Source organism: Neltuma alba, unplaced genomic scaffold (assembly GCF_004799145.2).
Source record: "Neltuma alba isolate B1F8T4 unplaced genomic scaffold, ASM479914v2 tig00012118_pilon, whole genome shotgun sequence".
NCBI lineage: Eukaryota > Viridiplantae > Streptophyta > Magnoliopsida > Fabales > Fabaceae > Neltuma > Neltuma alba.
The window spans coordinates 295,649-314,600 of record NW_021636670.1 but is presented as its reverse complement, the minus strand read 5'-3'; the positions used below and the strand labels follow the sequence as shown (position 1 = coordinate 314,600).

General features: G+C 34.0%; 1 protein-coding gene, 1 long non-coding RNA gene and 1 pseudogene across 2 annotated transcripts; 1 reads left to right on the top strand and 2 right to left on the bottom strand.

Annotated features, from left to right (window-relative positions):
* Positions 1-1,203: 1,203 nt before the first annotated feature.
* LOC114723020 (uncharacterized) lies at positions 1,204-3,102 on the bottom strand. Its single transcript, XR_003738201.1, has 3 exons — positions 3,037-3,102; positions 2,819-2,905; positions 1,204-1,285 (listed from the first exon to the last, which is right to left on the bottom strand). It is a non-coding gene; the product is annotated as an uncharacterized LOC114723020 (long non-coding RNA).
* Positions 3,103-8,075: 4,973 nt separating this feature from the next.
* Positions 8,076-9,626, top strand: LOC114723038 (uncharacterized; annotated as a pseudogene).
* A 3,370-nt stretch (positions 9,627-12,996) lies between these two features.
* Positions 12,997-15,954, bottom strand: LOC114723037 (probable disease resistance protein At1g61300). The gene has a single exon (XM_028909178.1). It carries the CDS (start codon positions 15,952-15,954, stop codon positions 12,997-12,999), a length of 2,958 nt encoding a protein of 985 aa, XP_028765011.1.
* Positions 15,955-18,952: the final 2,998 nt, after the last annotated feature.

Here is an 18,952-nt window from a genome sequence, read left to right as displayed (position 1 = left end):
CACTCCACAAAGTAATTTATGTGTATCTTGCTATTTGCAGGATACAGTGAAGCATAAAGGGAGCATTTTTGTTTACGTTGATCACCCAACAGTTTATAACCACTTTCCAAGACTAGGTATAAACCTTCAAAACCATTAAGTTGACGCCAAGGCGTGCATTCATTCAAAAGCCCCTCCCAATCAAGAGGAGACTCTTGATAGGTAAAAGACTTTGCTATAAGACCTATGAGGAGGGGAAGACGATAGCAGAATCTCGCACATATCTGTCGAGCAATTCGTATGGGTGGTAAAAGATTCTCACCAATAATGCATCGAAACATCTTCTATGCGTCATTAGGGGATAATCTTTCCAGCGGGACTTTCCTATTAACACATTTCGAGTTGAAAGCAAGAGGATAATGAGTGGTTATTACCACCTTACTATCCTTTTTGTGTTGTGAAATATCCAACTTTTCCCAAATCTCATTTGGTGTGTGCCTTGGGCCATCTAAAATTGGTAACTATCTTTTATGTTCCAGCACTTCCCGTATTCTTCCAGCAACTACATCAGCAGGTTCATTACCTTCTCTGTCCACCTTTATTCGATTTGCAATTTCCTATAGAATGTGAAGATCTTTAATCTGCTTATCAGACGGCACTTTGATGAAAATCACCATATCAAACAACTTGTCATCATTATCAACAAAGTGGTTGTTTAAGTTTTGCATTATTGTAGTTTTCCCCACTCCTTTTTGTCCATGAAGCGCTTACTCCTTTATTTTCATCTTGTAGCAGAGTCAGAATTTGTTGGAAGACTTCCAGGAAAGTCCGATACTCCGCAATTGATAAAACACCTGTCTCCTTTATGACCCGCTCTGGCAGCTTATCAACTAGAATCTTCTCCGGACAGTCTTCAAGAAGCTTGATCACATCTTTTTATGCCCCGTTGATATCCTTTCCAAGATCTCTCCCTCCAAAAATACGCCATCTCTTTGTCCCTTCTTCAACATATTCTTTGTTCAAGGAAGCCGCCTGTTTCTCAATATTTGATACGTGCTCATTCCAAAGCTTGTAAGCCTTGGGCGGATTTTTCTGTATAATATGGCTCAAAACTTCATTGTCTTTGTCCCTTTGTAAAGCAAGTAGCTGCATTAATCCATGATTTAGCGATTCATGTATGTTAGCATGCGAAATGGAGTCTCCAACGACTTTGGACCACAGAAATTCTATGACAGATTGGGCAATAGTTGTAGCTGCAGGAACAATTATCCCTACTATCACCTCAGCCATTGAGAAACCTCAAAGCCTGCGGCGAAACGATTCAAGAAACGTTACCGGAGAGTGTTGTTAATGAAACAAGTTCGATAGAAATTTTCATTTAAAGAAATTTCCAACTATGTACTGCCTCCAATCCTTAATATAAAATAAAATAACTAATTTGTGAATATTTAAAAAATTAGTTAACAGTAAATTTATTTATTTATAATAAATAGGTGTTACATTCCCTAAAATACTCTTATTAATAATGTGTATTGAGACTATTTTTTATGCAACCTTTAACATATATAATCAACATGAGGAGTACTTTGAAAAAAAAATGTAAGAAAAAATAAATTGTGGTCTTATATTTAGCATCAAACTAAATTTTCAATACTAGCTTTTATATTAAGCATTCTAGGTAGTATTTAAAAAATTAATCTTGTTTTATAAGTTGACTCGTTGAATTATCGTCTTTTTTGTATTTTATCGTATAAATTTGTTTGTTTCCCTTCCTAATTAAAAAAAAAATATCTAGTAGGTGTTTAGCCTATTTGGGGTGGCATTTTGGGAGGAAAAAAGTAACTTATAAGTGTGACAAGTTAGTTTATAAAATTAGGAGCCATTTGTCATAGCTTTTACCTAATCTGACTTATAGGTCAAAAGCTACTATTTTACTTACAATTACAAAAGCACTTAAAACTTACTTATGACTAATAAAAAAGTAGCTTTTTGAAATTAAAAGACATTTTTGCCCTTATATCTATGTTGTTCTTGTGCTTTTCTCTATATCTTTCTTTTGCTTCCAAATCAATTTTTAGTTATTTATTTTTAATATTCTCTTAAGTGAAAATAATTTTTAACAGTTTTGATAATATTTTTAATTTTTAATATTATTTTTATTTTATATTTACATAAATTATGCAGAGTATATCATCCAATTAGTTATGTAATATTATTTGATTTAAAAATTTTCACATTAATATGATTTCTAGCCTAAATATATTTTATTCATTAAAAATAACTTTTTCCTATTACAATAATATAAAATTATTATATTTTGCAAACTCATATTTTTAATCATTTTTCATTATTTGGTAAAACTCAATACCCATTCTGGTAATCATACAAACAAAACTTATTTTTATTAAATTATAATCCAAGTAATTTTTTACCTAATCTAACTTTTACAAACTAACTTTTATAAAATACAATCCAAAACATAATTCACATCATCCAATTTAACTTTTATCCAATTTAACTTTTTCAAAAGTTAAATTGATAATAAGCTGTTTTTCCAATCTCTAATTCAAACGGACCCGTTATTGTCTTCTTGAAAGTGATTCAGCAGATAACAACCACACATTTTTTGTCTTTTTTTCCTTTTTTTTTTTTTTTTTACAAGTTGGTTGCCTGCTTGGATAATTCACTTTGTTAGCATCCACTTGACATTCTTTTTTTTCTTCTGCAAATTAAAACCCAGTTTCAAGCTAGCATCAACTAACATATAAATTAAAGTTCTTTCAACGACAAAATTATTAAACTCGAAAGAGAAATTAATTGAAAAAGAGTGATGGCTTACGCATACTGAGACAAGTTACTGGCAAAGGTCCGATTCTTCATCCCCATGAAAGCTCTTAGTGGAGATCTATACTTCAAAGGAGACAGTCTAGTCAAATCAGAAGAAGCAATCACGTATATGAGTACTTTTGACTCAGATGAAATCAGAATAACGAAATTAGCTCATTTTGTTTGTGTGTTTGTCTATATACATATCTTTAAGAAGCAGAAATCACTTACCAGTAATCAAGAATTCCCATTATTTCAGTCTTCTTTCCCTTCTTAGCTTTTTCTCTATCAGAAACGACTTCAAGTACTTGGACTTTCCTGAGCTAAAGTCATGAACTTGACATTTTTTTCAACAACCGGTGCTTTGGTTGCAAGATTCAGAACCATGTCTATATATTGACTATTATAACTGCTCATAAGAGAAATTATGGAACAAGAATAAATGATAGCTCATACTTACCCAGGACATGATGACCGAAAGAGGATCCCAATATCTATAGGTAAAGCAAAATGAAGCTGTGTGGAAATTCAAATATCAATTCTTCAAATAAATAAGTAAATGCTGTAATGTCATATGGATCATTGTGCGTTAAAGAAGAATAAAATCCCAAACTTAAATGCTGTTCCTTTTATCGTTCAGTCTTGTTCATTTTATCTTTTTCCTGATAAGCAGAATTAAGCATCAAAGTAAAAGTCTACTGAGTTAAGTCATGAACTTGACATTTTTCTGCAAAAACGCAACCACTGCTTAACTGTAAGAATTAGAATATAAAGCTGCTTCAACATCAAATAATTACCACATCTCAGAGGAGAAATTAATTAAAAATCAGAAAATACAGTGATGACTTCTGCTTACCCAGAATATGAGCAGAAGAGAAGCTAGCTGGCTTTTTTTCGGAGATGGTCTGAGTGTTGATTTCGATGAAAGATTTCAATTTTTGAAGGTCTGAGTGAAGGAGCTTCAGAGGAGAGTCTCCTTAGGTGTGAAGATGTGGAGAAAAATTGCTACCCAAGTGTTTCTCGGGTTGCGTCTAGAGTGTAAATCCACAATTCTCTACGATGATGGAGGAAAAGAAAAGAAAAAAAATAAAAGAAAAAATTATAAAAGAAATGAAACAAACTTAAGATAAAACAACGTATTTAACCACATGATTGTTAGCACAAATTAAGTTTATTTTTAATTATCATAATTCTCTTAAAATTATCACCTTATGTGTGTATATTATTTACTAAAATTCATATATTTTTTAGTAATTTTATATTTAAATTTGTTTTTTATTAATCATTTATATAAGTTTTAATTTATCAAACTGATTTTTTTTTAATAAAAGTAAACCTAAATAAGATGAAATAAAAATTAATTTTGTATCATTTTTAAATATAAGGCGCATTTTCCGGTTGTCTCAATTAGGGGGGGGGGACAAAGAACCAATTCACACTGGAAGAGAATTATTAACCGCATGAATACTGATATAAATGGAATTTATGAATTATGATGATCATCGAAAACAATCACTACTATGAAAAAATTATGGGAAATTTCATTTAGCCTGGGGATTCTATTTCCAGTTTCCCCATATAACTCTGAAATTTTACTGTGCTCCTTTGAGGGTAAAGTAAAATTAATTCTTGAAACTAAAAGATAACAATAACATTGTAGAAAGAAAGAAATGAGAAAATTGAATTTATAAGTAAAATACAAGAGTTTATAATTAAAATTTCCAGTTTCCCCATGTTTTCTTACTTTACGGCTCAGTACACCAATTAATGGTTCCTCATTTCTGACTTTCTGTCATGTCTATTCATCTTCGCACCGTAAAAATTGAGATTCCCTCCCTTCATTGTCTATTTGTCAAGTGCCATGTCTTTGACTGGCCCCCTCTTTTTATCAAATGGATCCAATGAAAATTACATGCCTAATTATTATCTTCTTTATTTCTCCCTCGTCATCCAAACTGTCTCTATTTTGCACATGACTTTTATTTGGTATTATGTTCTTTGCATACTGTATTTCCTTGCTTTATAGCTCAGCGCACCAATTAATGCTTCTTTGTTTCTGACATCCTGTCATGATCTATTTGCCTTCGCGCTGCAATAATTGAGATTCCCTCTCTCCATTGTCCATTTGTCAAGTGTCATGGGTATGACCGACCCTCTCTTTTTATCAAATGGATCCAATGGAAATTACATGTCTAATTATTGTCTTCTTTATTTCTCCCTCATCTTTCAACTCGCTGAAGGATGTACAAAATTGCATGCCCAATTATTGTTTTCTTTATTTCTCTCTCGTCATCCAAACTATCTCTATTTTACACATGACTTTTATTTGGCACTATGTCCTCTGCATACTATATTTCCTTGCTTTACAGCTTAGTGCACTAATTAATGTTTCCTTGTTTATGACATTCTATCATGATTTATTTGTCTTCGCGCTGCAATAATTGAGATTTCCTCCCCCCACTGTCTAGTTGTCAAATGTCATGGTTCTGACTTGCCCTCCTTTTTTCCAAATCAATCCAAAGGAAATTACACGTTCAATTGTTTCCTATTTATAAATTAAATCATTAAATTTTTAGCGTGAATACACTCTTTCGCCCCCATGTCACACTTCAATTTGTGTATAAGGTTTAGGCTGCTTGTTCGATAACCTCTCAAATACAGATTAAAGTTGTGTTGTCCATTGTTAGGCTTTCTCGCTCGTGGGTTTTCATCATCGCAAATGTTCCGCGATCCACTACTGTCATAAACAGCATAATATTATATTATATGTGCCTCCCTTTCGATGCTTTCTTCTCTCTCTCTCTCTCTAGCCAAGTCGGTACTTTCTGTTACTAGTATATTGAAATTTTTTGCATTATGTCAATATTGGTTCTAGTTTCTATTTGGTTAATGCAAGTTTGAATAATTTCAAGACAGGTTCAATTTATCCAAAACAAAGGTTAAATCTATCATAAATAATTAAATATATTATACTACTTCCGGTCCTAATTATAAGAGCTACTTGACTAATTTGAAGAGATTAAGACAATAAGTTAGGTTAGTTATTTGTAATAAATAGGTGTTGTCTTTTCTAAAAAATCCTTGCTAATCAAGTATATTGGCTAGAATTACGATTATTAGAAGGATTACTGTAGAAAAAAATACATAAATATAAGAGACAAAGTGGACTGGGTTTTTATATTTAAGATCAAAATAAAAATCAAATAAGATCTTATATTAAGGAGAGGAGGCAGTACATCAAATATATTTTGTAAATAAAATTCTCATTATGAAACATAATTTAAAAAATAAGCCGCATTATATATATATGTTTATGGTTCATGACAATAAAATTTGTTAAATTCTTTTATAATATGTACAAGGTTTGCATCAAATTGTGTGTGTACATATTATTAAAAAATTATTGTCTCAATACTTTCACCTGAACGTATGGAATTGAGGATGACAATTTCTCTGTAAAGGGTTTCAAATGCACTAATGAATATGACCAAAGTTTTCAAGCCGCCAAAGATATGTAGAGAGTTCAGGAAGAGCATGCTCTTTAGAGGATCGCCTATTTGGCACTAACCTGAAAATCTGAACTTGGAAGTAGTTATTGGCCTCGGTCAAACTTATGTAACGGAGCAAATATATACTCTCTTTTTTTTCACATAAACAGATTTATTTGAAAATTTTGTAAACTGAATTCCAGAAAGAAAAATTATTATTATTTTTTGGCACAAAAAAATAAATTACTATTAAATAGTAAGAGAATAACCTCTACTGAATTCATTTGTTTAAATGGCCCATGAATTGAACCCAAAATGTTTTTTTTGGCTAAAGCATAGGTATCCTCCTATTAGAAGCAATCTTATTCAAGACACTGTTAGATACTAAATATGGGCACTTCTCTCAATGGGAATTCGAATCTTGGTTCGCCATGTTATGAGGAACTAGCCTTTTCCGCTAGACCCAATCCCTGTTGGTAAAATGTTTTTTTTTTTAAATGTTCTTTTTTGGGTGATACAATTGAACCCAAAATGTTAAAATTCGGAACGGACTATTGTAAGTTCACAATCGGAGAAAACGGTCCATGACCCGAGCCCGTGTAAGAATCAAGTATATCCATCGGCATCTCTCGTCCCCAGTGCCCGCATCTATGACGAATCGACTATAGCAACATGTGGATTGGTATAAAAAAATACTTATATCCACTTACTTATATTCATTTATGTTAAGTTTTTTGATCATCATGTTTTTTATTTTTAAAATATTATCATGTTATAACATTTAATTATAAATTTATATAAAATAAAAAAGAACACATAATAAAGAACTTGATAAATTCACCTAAGTTTTTGATATTTACCATTTTGGACCAACATATATTGATTATTTATCTCAGTAATCACTATAAAATCCCTCGGTTCAGGCTGCACACAGGGTGTCTCTGATTTGATTTCTCTCATCTGCGTCAACTTGTAAAAGCTGCCGCCCGAAATCAAAACTAGTGAAAGGTGGCCAAGGAGAGAGACTCAGGTATGCTTCGAAGACTTTCTTCTCTGTTCTTTTTGCTTTCGCTTATTGCTTCTTTACTCTATGCTCTCAGTTGGACTTTATTTACATTGACGTACAATCTGTCAGCATTCTCTGGTTCTTGACCAAGAGTCTCTGCATTTTTCTTAGCAGTATTTGTAATAACCTGAAACATTTTTTTTCCTACATTCGTCAACCCTACGAATTTGTCGGGTCCTCACAAACTATTCCAGGGTAACGACTGTTCGTGATGTGATTGTTTAGTTTGGAGATGAGAAGCTGTGATTTATTTTTATTTTCGGCGTCATGACTGAAAAACATAATTTCACCTGTTGAATTTGTCCAGTTATATATGTTGTAGATCCTTTGATATATTTGCTTGAAAAGCTATGAAAACGTAAATAAATTATAGAAAATTTCCATTTGTTTGGAATTTGCAATTCACACAAATTCAATAGCAAGTAAATAAATATGTTTAAATAAAGTAATAAGGATCAATGGATAGATTTTTAAGCTAAGTATTAACTCATCAAATTATGGCCATGTTAATTGAATTTTAGAAGTCTGTGCGTTAATCATATACATCGTTAATATGGATAGACACTCTAGGAATATAAGGTTGTTCTTACGTAAGTGATCAAGTGCTAAATTTTCAATTTTTCATATCTATTTAGGACATTTGGTCCTAAATTTTCAATTTATGATCTTGGATTTCGGTTTTGATCTAGATATTTGGTGGAAGGTTCGAAATCATAATGGCGAAACAAGAGCTTTCCAGCACGCTCAAGAACTCGAAGGTAAAACGGGAATCAAACATGATCCCCCCATTTTCCTTTAATGGACTGTTCAAATTAGATTTTGGTGAGTTTAAAATGTCTGAGGCTTGGCCTTATTATTGCTTGGTTCCAAATTCCATATTTGTGATATTTCCACAACTCAATATGGTTATAATATTTCTTCTTTCAATAGTTCATGCAAAGAGCAGCTCTAAGAAAGGAGAAATCCAAGGAAGTGGAGGATGAATTGAAACCTGATGTCAATATTTTTGGAACTCCCACAATAATTAGAAAATGTTAATCTTCTTTATTCTTTTCATCCTTCTTGGTACTAATTAGGATATCCGCCTTGACATAGACAGTCTGGGTGTGCTGATATGTTACCTAAGTTCTGAAATAATTTTCACCCAAAAGTTCTTTGTCAGATTATGACTAGTGTAATGGCTACTAGCTGACTACATTTATTGTCAGCTAGGGCTTGTTTTATCACAAATTAGGACTCATCATGGCTTAGTATGGTTCCACGTCTTAAATCTACTCTTTTTATCGATAAAGGTCTATCTTGTTGATAGATTTGTCTGGATTCCATGATCGTCCTCAAATCTACTTCTGGTGAGTAGCGTTAAGAAATTCCTTAGCTTGAAATCCTACAAGTTATCATTAGTGACACCCCGTCTAATGCCATTTTACCTATAACTCCTTTTAAAGAGAACAGCATAAACCCTTTCTATACCAAGTTTTGTTTTCACAACTTAATTCTATAATTGCCTCTGAATTATTCTTTTTAGGTGCAAGTAGCATCGTCATAACGGAAAGTGATCCCCATCCAGGAACAATTAAAGATCGGATGTCATTTCAAAGTTTTAATCCATGAATTGATGTGAGTATTACGATCAAGAATTTAAAAGTTTCCCTACTTAATGTTTACTTGTTATTCATTCGTCTCATTTTCTTATGGCAAATTCTTGTCTATATAGAGACTCAACAAAGAAGACGCAAGGCTCCATCAGCCAGCAGCTCAAACATCTAGTTCTAGGAATCAAAGTGGAAATATTTCTATTAGGTGTTTATTCCTTTCCCTTAGTACTTAGTTGCCGCAATTTTTTTTGTGGTGTTTTATTTTGTTGGTGTGGTCTGCCTCCCAACCCCATCTCTAAAACAAATAAATAAATAAATAAATAAAAGGGTTTGATGATTCTCCATCAATGGTTTTAATTTTGATCGTGAAATCCAGATAAATATTACGTCTCTGGATTTAACCCTGGTTAACTGACGCATTATTTTACATTTGGATTCAGAGAAAATAGACTTCCAGTAGATGGTTCAAATTGTGCAAACACTATCAATGAGATTAGTGGCGACCTCAAAAGGAAACAGTCTAACATAATGTCTGAAGCAAAAATTCCAACTAAATCGCCCAAGAACGATAAAGGCGATGATCAATCATTGCCACGAAACAGTTTGGGGTCTTTCAGAAAACCAAAGGGAGATAAATTAGAGTGGCATGTTCTTAGACCACCCAAATGCTAAAAGCAGAACAGGGTGAGGATACTGATGATTAAGTTAGCTAATCATTAATCTAGATTGAGTTCTCCTTTGTTCCAGGAGGCAAAATGTAAGGGTGATTAGAGTATTTTACTCTTAAAAAATATTTGTATGAAATAACTATAATTATAATATCAAATAAAATAATAGTTTGTTTGTTTGGAATTATTAAACTTCATCGGGACGTAGAAAGTTTGTATTCTAGCCTGCTATGCTTGAGGACAGATTGTCTCTAAGTCTCAAGATCTGACCTCCCCAAATGAATAACAAGCTGCAACAAATATGCGCTTCATAACTAACACAAAATTTGAACTCGTATTAGAAAACTTGAATTATTAAAAGAGTCAGACATGGGCTTTTTCTAACCCAAATTAAGTTTGTTATATTCATTATGTCAAGTAGTTCTCCAATTATGCATGATCATGTGCTATATTTTTAAAATATTAGTATTTAATAACATTTAATTATAAACTCATGAAAAAAAAAATTAGAACACATGACCATGTGTGATTGAAAAAATTGAATTAATAGATATGAGAAACTTGATCTAAATATTTTCCTTTTATCTTAATCTCCAAATTAACTCATTTGAATATATTTTAGTTTATAATATAAGCATATTTTGTATAATTACTATGTGAATTTTATTTGCATCATACACACACACACATGTTACATTTATCCAAAAATTTTACAGATAACATTTTCACACAATTGAAAATTTATTTAAAACAATGTTTATAGTTTTTTTTTTTTTTAACATTGTGCCATGACTTTATCTTAGTGGGCGGCTTGTAAGCACTTCTGTAAGAGCCTATTCTTTGAGCCTAGACACGTATCCTAACCTTGGTCAAAATCAATTAATGCTTTCATTCAGCGATTTCTGAGTGCACAGACCCGGCTTATACACTTTGTAGAGCAGGTACTCTCTATTTGGAAATTGTTAAATTGTTTTCACTGTGTGATAGTTCTTTTTTGGAAGTAAATTTGGATGTTCATTATGCTCAATAATATGTTCCATTCTATATTTTGGAAGATGTAAAACATTATCTTGTTGTTCACTCGGGCTTGCACAATTAGGTAGCTGTTGCTGTGGATTTCAAAGATCAAACTGGTGAACAACAAACTATGCAACAGAATCTTCAAAATATTTGCCTCAAAACTGGAGCCCCTATGGAGTCACATGCTGCCACAATTCTCACTCCTTTTGCCTTTTCAAAGCTTCAGGAACAACTTGTGTTGGCGGCTCATTATGCATCTTCTCCATTGGAAGATGGTTTCCTTGTGAGGCACCATACAAAGGCCGAGGGAGGTCGAAGAGTATATTGGGCTCCTCGGGAAGGAATTATAAGTTACAGCTGCCACCAGTTTGAGTTCTCTGGAATTCTTTGCCGGCATGCTCTTAGAGTTCTTTCTACAGGAAATTGCTTTCAGATCCCCGATAGATATCTTCCCTCACGGTGGCGTCGAATCAGCATAACTTCTGCTAAGTCTTATCACAGTGCACCTGAGGATCACGCTGAAAGAGTACAGTTATTACAAAACATGGTTTCTGCTCTTATTACAGAATCTGCCAAGTCAAAGGAAAGACTGGATATTGCAACAGAGCAAGTTTCCCTCCTTCTATCTAGAATAAGGGAGCAACCAGTTTAATTACAAAGTGTTAGAGATATGTCTGGCATTGGTAGGAATGTCTGACTGTTGGTTGTGGTGTATGGTGGGATTGGCAGTGTGTGGTTTAGTGGTAGGAAGGAAAAGCAAATATTTGGATGAGAAAGCAAATTGATAGTCCTCGAACTTGGTAGTTGGTAGTGATCGATTGGAGCTTTAAAATGACCCCCTCTGTTTTTTTGTGTGAAGGGGAAAGAAGCTATTTGTGGGTGGAAGTTATTCCGGCGTGATAATTTGGAGATTATTAAAAATGCGAAGCTGCTTTTGATTGGGCTTGCAAGGTACCATCCTTCCTGCTTTTCCGATGCATTGTTTTAAAGGACATGTACAAATGTACAGAAACTTGTTCATTCATATCCTCGTCTTGTTTTTGGTCCCAAAAAAAAAAAGAAAATATCTTCATCTTGTGACTTATTGTAATTTATCTCATTTTTTTTAGTTTTGGATAAAGTAGAAATTTAGATAGGATTCATTGCCCTGAAGCATCTCTTCATTCAGATATTGGTATTATGCGTTAGGAAAGTTCAAAGGTTTCTGCTCGCCTTTTGTGGAATCGCGGAGTTTTTGTTTGTTTGTTTGTTTTTTTTTTTTTGGTCTTTTGATTAAATTTTTTGGAGTTTTTAAGGAACACTTGATGTGTACTCGAACCGTCGAGGCCTTCCTTTTGACAAGCAAGGTTTTTTTTTTTTTTAAGGAACACCCCGGGGGGGTGTTGGTTGGAGCCTTGGAAGGGGGGAAGGGAGAGGTGGGGGAGGAAAGCAAGGTTAAAAGTTTTCAAGAGAGGAGCTGTAAAAGGTAATAAAAATTAATTAAAAATATTCAGCTCCAGGTTTTTTTTTCTCAAATAAAATTCGTTAAATTTTTTCCTCCCCGACCCCCCAATAAAAAAAAATTCCTGGTGCATCGAATATTTCTTCTTTTTTTTTTGGCCCGAATATTTCTTTTTTCTTTAAACAATAGAATATCAAAATGACCCACACACAGACACGTGTGCCCACAAACATGAGTATAAAGAGAATTCGAAGGGATTTGATGCAACAATAAAACAATACGTTCATAATAGTATGGTTGCATTGTAGTGTGTTTTCTTTGCGAGAAACAGGTTTTCTGGAAGGAAATACCACTTGCACGTAATTCTCCAATGTTGACTTGGTTTTGAAGCTCTAAAAATTACAAATTACAATAACCCCATCTGGAAGTCAGAACCGAGGGTCATTGGCTGCATGCTGCCATGGGTTTTACAGAATGTGAAAGGTAAGCCTCAAGAATCTGCCCGAGAGAAATTAAAGTACTACATGTTAAGGGCTAGGATTAAAAAATATTTTATATAATATAATTAAAATGACAATATATTTACTGCATTTCTTTCGCCTGACTGAATTTTTAATTCTTGAAGTGAGAAAATGAGAATAGATATAAATTGGCCATGATGTTTAAACTGAAGTAGGAAAAATAGAACATCAACAAGCTGTTTATCATCAACATCTGAAACAGTAATGTAACAGCACAAATTACAAGAGTACGGTAAAATAATATAACACCAATTACAACAGCGATGTACTAGTAATTATTACAGTTTACGCTTTACAGCAGTACTTTGCCACACTAGGAATACAAGAGTCCAGAAGAAAGGCACAGCTAGTCTTTCAATTCATACATCAACAAGTACAGCAAAGAATAACGACTAACACCCACTTGAGGCTGTAAATATATGTTGAAAATGCTCCTTGTCTGCCCACTGCAGTTCATCCCACCATTCTTGTTCACCTTTGATGGATCTGAGGTTGGTTGCCCTCTCCTTGCTTAAAGGCAATGATTTCAATCTTGAGCATTGATATATTTTGAGAACCTCAAGTGAAGACCATGGCAAGGTCTGATCTATGTACACAGATTTGAGTCTTGGCAAATTAGCCAGCACTAACACCTCTAATTTGGGAAGCACGGCACTGCCATAATCAACCGCTGCAATAAGTTCTTCAAAATCTGAACAGTTTTGAACTTCCAGAAAATGAAGCTGTGAAAAATGTTGAATAGCTCCATCACCAAAAATGTATTTCAAAGACGAGCAATCTTTCAATGTCAAAGCCCTTAGTTTGGAAAGGGATTCCTGATGAAAGGGACCTCTGAAGACACAATTCAACTTGCGCAAGTTTATCAGGTGCAGTTGCTCAAGATTTGGCAGGATGCTTACCTCTCTTGTGCCATTCACAGTTCCTGGTAAAAGGGTATGAATTTCATTGCATTTCTCAATCAGAATACCACGGATACGCTCCAAGCTTTCTGTCCCAAGGTTTGACAGATCTCTGACATGGTTACAGTTGATCAATTCTAATGCATCAGTTTGAGGAAGTATAGCACTAATTGCTGGAGTATCCTCGCATCCGCCATTGTCATATCTCAAATATCTAGAAATTCTGTACTCAAAAGATTCAAGAATTGAAGGACGCTTAGAGTTTTGACATCCAACGAAGAATTGGAATGAACTGAATTGTTTACCAGCTCTCCTTGTCAGAAGATTTTGAAGAGTTGTTGAAGTGGGAAAACTGAACCTGAGGTTGGTTAGATTTTCCAGATAGGCCAACTGCTGCATCACATTTGCAGCATCATTACGCCATTGCTGATAGGAAACCACTTCAATTATCAATTCTTCCAATTTTTGAAGCCTTGAAAGCGCACTGTAATTAGCATTGACAGCTGGATCTTCACTTTGATCTGCAATTTTAATGTATGGGATTCGCAAGCACCTCAAATTGGTCAAGTACCCAATATCAGATGATAAGAAGGGCACTTTGGTTCCTCGAATGTCAAGAAATTCAAGCCGTTCAAGTGATCTTAATCCACAATTCAACATGGTTAGACGCTCACAATCATTGAGATACAGTCCCCTAAGACCAGTCAGCTTCGATACAGATGATGGCAGACTTTTAATTCCAGTACCATACATATCTAACACCACCAGGTTTCTCATATGCTTCTTGAAAAATGTTCCAGGAATTTTAGATAACTCTGGATTCTTCTGCAACAATAATGTCTCAAGCATACTACAATCCTGGTCTATTGGTAAAGTCTGCAAATTGCTGTTAATCAAAGATACCCACCTCGCATTCTGCCAAGATTTTGATGTTTCAGGTTCCCCAAGTTCCTCTCCAGTCTGGACGTAAGAGCTATACTGAGGATATTTAGAAGATATATATGAAGCAAGTTGTTTCATACAATCATTCATGCTGACATATATCATCTGTTTTCCTTTCTCTAGTAATGAGACATTTGTGAGGTCCTCTAGTATTGCATAACCACGATCACGTGCATTTTGATACTTTCTTGTCCCATTGATATCACCAAGGAAATTCTGAGCTGCCAAGCACTCCACCAAATAATCACTGTAAACCTTGCTGTCAGCAGGGTACGATGAAGCATACAGAAAGCATTTCTGTTTCTTTTCATCTTTCAAGTCGTCATAGCAGAATGTCAAGAATGAGTACAACTCGTTCACGCCTTCATTTTCATAATCTGGCCATCGTTCTTCAAGATCCTCCAGTCCGGCCCTCCAGCTTGGAGCACTCCCTTTCAATTTGAAAGATCGCGCTATCTTATGTATTAGCAGTGGAAGACCAGAGCACTTGTCACATACACGTTGAGCAATCTCTGGAATGTCTGGCCGATCAATTATAGGACCAACAGTATCTCGAAACATCTTCCACGCCTCATCACGAGATAATTGGTCAACCTTGATCAACCTGTCTGCATCATTCAAGGTGCAAACCTGTTTATGTTGAGCGGTCACCACAACCTTACTGTAATTGTCATTGTTTGGAATTCCCAGCTGACTCAAATCAATAGAGTCCACCACTCCATCCAAAATCAACAAGTACTTCTTATTCTTCAGATCTTTGTGTATTTTTCTGGCAATATCTTCAGTGTCATTGATCCCTTTGGCATCGACCTTCAATCGCCTTGCAATTTTTTGTTGGAGATGAATCTCATCATCCGGGACCCTCACGAAAATGACAATATCAAACAACTTGCCAACCTCTTCATGGTTGTTCAAATTCTGCATTATCGCTGTTTTCCCAACCCCTTTCAGTCCATGAACTCCAATGGCTTTTATTTTACTATTTTTGACCAATTCCAAAACTTTTTCCAGTGCACCTTGTAGGGTAGGATAACCTGCAATACGAGGAGCATTTAACACTTTTAAGACACGCTCTGGAGGTTTGTCAACTTGAAAAACCATATAACTTTTCTGTTCAACTAGTTCCTTAATTGCTTTAAGCTTTTCTTCCACCTCTGAAGACAGACTTGGTCGTTGCAAAAATCCGTATGAAGCTTGCTTTGCTGCTTCATATCTACTCACCAAATCATTCACTTCTTCATCAACCTCTGATGCCTTAGTGATCCATAAGCTGTAAGAACTTGTGGTTTCTTTCTCTCTACATCTTTGAACTTCCCTCTCTAGGTCCTTTCTCAAGGCATGTAGCAACAGCCTTCGTTGCTGTAAGTCCTCATATTTGTCTTCCAAATCAGTAGTGAAAGCTCGAAGCTTGTCTTTGAATGTATCTCCTGAAACCTCCAATGCAACCTGCGTGACCAGCTCACCTCCCATCTCTCCTAGAGCAGAGACTGTGTTTCTGATCCCATTCATGGCGAAATCTCAAAATTCCTGGAATGATTAAAGATTCAACTGAAGATGTTAAGGAAGATATGTGCGCGGTATAGAATTCCATACACGATCTAAACATGTTGTATGTTCATTTAACTGTGATGTGTTTGTACACGCATGTGCATGTATGGAATACGTATGTGCATCTCAGCCGCAAATACACATGTATAATATGATACGATACTGAGCACCTATTTTTAAATTTCTATAACTTTTTCTTTTGCAAAAAAAGTAATCAATCTACGAGTTTCATAAATACTATCAATGAATATTTTAAGGAATCCATTCAATAAAACAGACATGTCGGGGTTATAAGGAAAGGAATCATGTTGGGATTTGCAAGACAGAAAAATAAATTACAATCTCGAAGCAAGTATTCTTGTGATTATATTTCCAGCAGGAGGAGAACAAGATTCTGAGCTGTTCGTCTTAGAAGAAATGAATCTCATAGTTAAATTTCAAGTGGAAAAATAGAAGAGGGCCAACAAAGAAATCCGGGGAATGTTTTAATTAAAACCTTATAAGGAAAAGAACGAGTAAAGAGTAAATTGTACCTGGTTTGGACCAGAGATGAAAAGATGAAAGCCAGCTGTTTGAGATGGAAGGAGTGCTTTCTGAGTGATCGCAGTTCACAAGCTCGAGTAGATCAGGAAAAGGAACAAGCATCAATTTTGGGTCAACGTCGGGAAAAAAAAGAAGTCAGCCTAACAACGAAACGATGCCGCATCACGGAAGGGAACATGCAACGGAAACACCAATCGTTTACGCGTAGGTAAAGCATCAGCCCTTTTGGAAATAATTAATTATAATAGTGTTGGCAGTGGATTACTCAATCTATTCCTATTTATAAGCTTCAAATGATTTAAAGAGGGGGTAGTTCATTTTATAAGCTCTAATTTGAGTTTATTCTAATATTTAATATATTTTTTAATTTTATCTTTAATTATTTACTCTCTTTTGTTTATCATACTGTCTTATCACATTACGCTATACGTTTCTTTTTATTTTTTTCTTATTTATTATAAAGACATATTTAAAAATAAAAGTATATTTCTAATTTATTTATTGTTTTAACTATTTTTTTATAGTATCAAATTAGTTATTTAAAGTTTATAATAACTATATAAAAAAAAGTACTTTGCTGGAAATAGTTTGAAAGGTTTATTGTGCTTGGTTTGAACTTTGAGCTTCTTATTCTGCTTTTGGTTTGTTAAGAGAATGGAAAGGTGGAGGAAGAAAGAAATAAATAAAAAATTTACCGTAACAGAGGGCCTCAGAGGGGCTTATCAATTACGGAGGGCCCTCCCCTGCAAGCGGGAAGTCACATGTTCCCTCCTTTAATTCTTAGTGCTTATCCTTATAATTAAAAGATAAAAAAAAAAAAAAGAGAGGCTTAACAAGTTGTAAGCTCCCTTTGTTTTGACATGCAGATGAGAGACAAGTGAAAATAAAAATGAAGTACAGCAAACAAACAATAATCATTTACAAAACAGAGGATGCCAGACAAATTGATGCATGTGAGTTTTTGGACAGTATTCATTTAAAAGGGTATTTGGGTAAGATCAAAGTCATAGTTTCAGAAATGCTTTTACAGTATATGAGATAAATATATGGAGAAATTTGTCTCGATTTGTGAAAAAACATTTCTGAAAAGTGTTTACTAGGTTACCCAAACACTCTCTGAACTTATAGCAAACTACCTAAGATATACAGTAAAACCTATTTTTTCATTATCAACATTTCAAGTTAATACATGCATGCGCGCACACACACAGCTAAAATTTGAAATAAATTCAAATAATTCAACCAATAAGTTCAAATAAACATAATTACTCATTGGCTATGAATTTCAAATTTTTTAAACTTTAAATAATACTTAAATTTATGAGTTAAGAAAGTTAATTGATTTTTAGGTTTTTCTTAATTTGAAATCTAAAATAGACCCGTGTAATCATCTTCGCAGGGTCATTGGAAAAGCTGCACAGCTCAACCTCAGCTGATCGAACTTCAGGAAACTGCTTGGAAACACACCCGAACAAGCTTTGCACGCTACTATGTTCAAATGAATATTTAACAGACTGTTCAATTATTGACTAACAAGAGCAGTGCGTTCCTCTTTCTTTCCTTTATTTTTTTTTCCCTGATACAACGGAAAGAAACAGCACTACGCTCTTTGTTGACTATTATTTGGCCAACAAATAAGAAATTGATATATGACAAATAAATTTATATATTTCAACTTTAAGTTGTATAAAAAAAAAAAAGAAGAGGAAAGTTACTTGCATCGTCTTCCGAATATTTTAAACTTGAAGCTTGTGTAGGTTTTAATTAAAATCTGATAAATAAATTTCGTAGCTAAACAAATTAAAGAAATATTGTGGAGCGGGTTCATCATTAATACTTATTGTGCATATTTTGTTCATATCAATCGTTTAAATTAAAATTAGATGGTCTCAGTCATATTTTATGTTTTAATGTTCCTTTTAAAATTATTTTGTTTAAAAAATAATATAAAATCATATATATTTTTTAATTTTCAACGTGAAAAATAATAATGACTTTAGTCAGAAAATTAAATTAAGTTGTTCAAGATGAATCGAACATGAGTAATCTGACAAAGCAATAAGCACCATACTCCTCCTTACTAATGAGCACCGACGGCAAAGACAGTGGAAGCACACTACCTAAGATGATAGAAGATGCGTGGACGTTTCCATATACCCATAAAGAAAGTCAACGAATAAGATAACGGAAGAGGCGTGGAAATTTTCAGATTCTCATAATGAAGGTTAGTACTCTCTCCGTTCCTTATTATAAGAGACGAATAACCGAATTACGTTGATAAAAAAAACAGTTAAAATTAGTTAAGAACAATCAATGTGTAAAAAGCATAATTTTCTTTCCAAAAATGCCCTCATTAATAAGAAGAGAGAGCATGAGAGAAAACAATTAAATTATTAAAAGAAAGAGAAGTGGGAGG

Coding starts and splice junctions, on each gene's coding strand:
- LOC114723037 (XM_028909178.1), bottom strand. CDS start 15,954: ATGAATGGGATCAGAAACACAGTCTCTGCTCTAGGAGAGATGGGAGGT.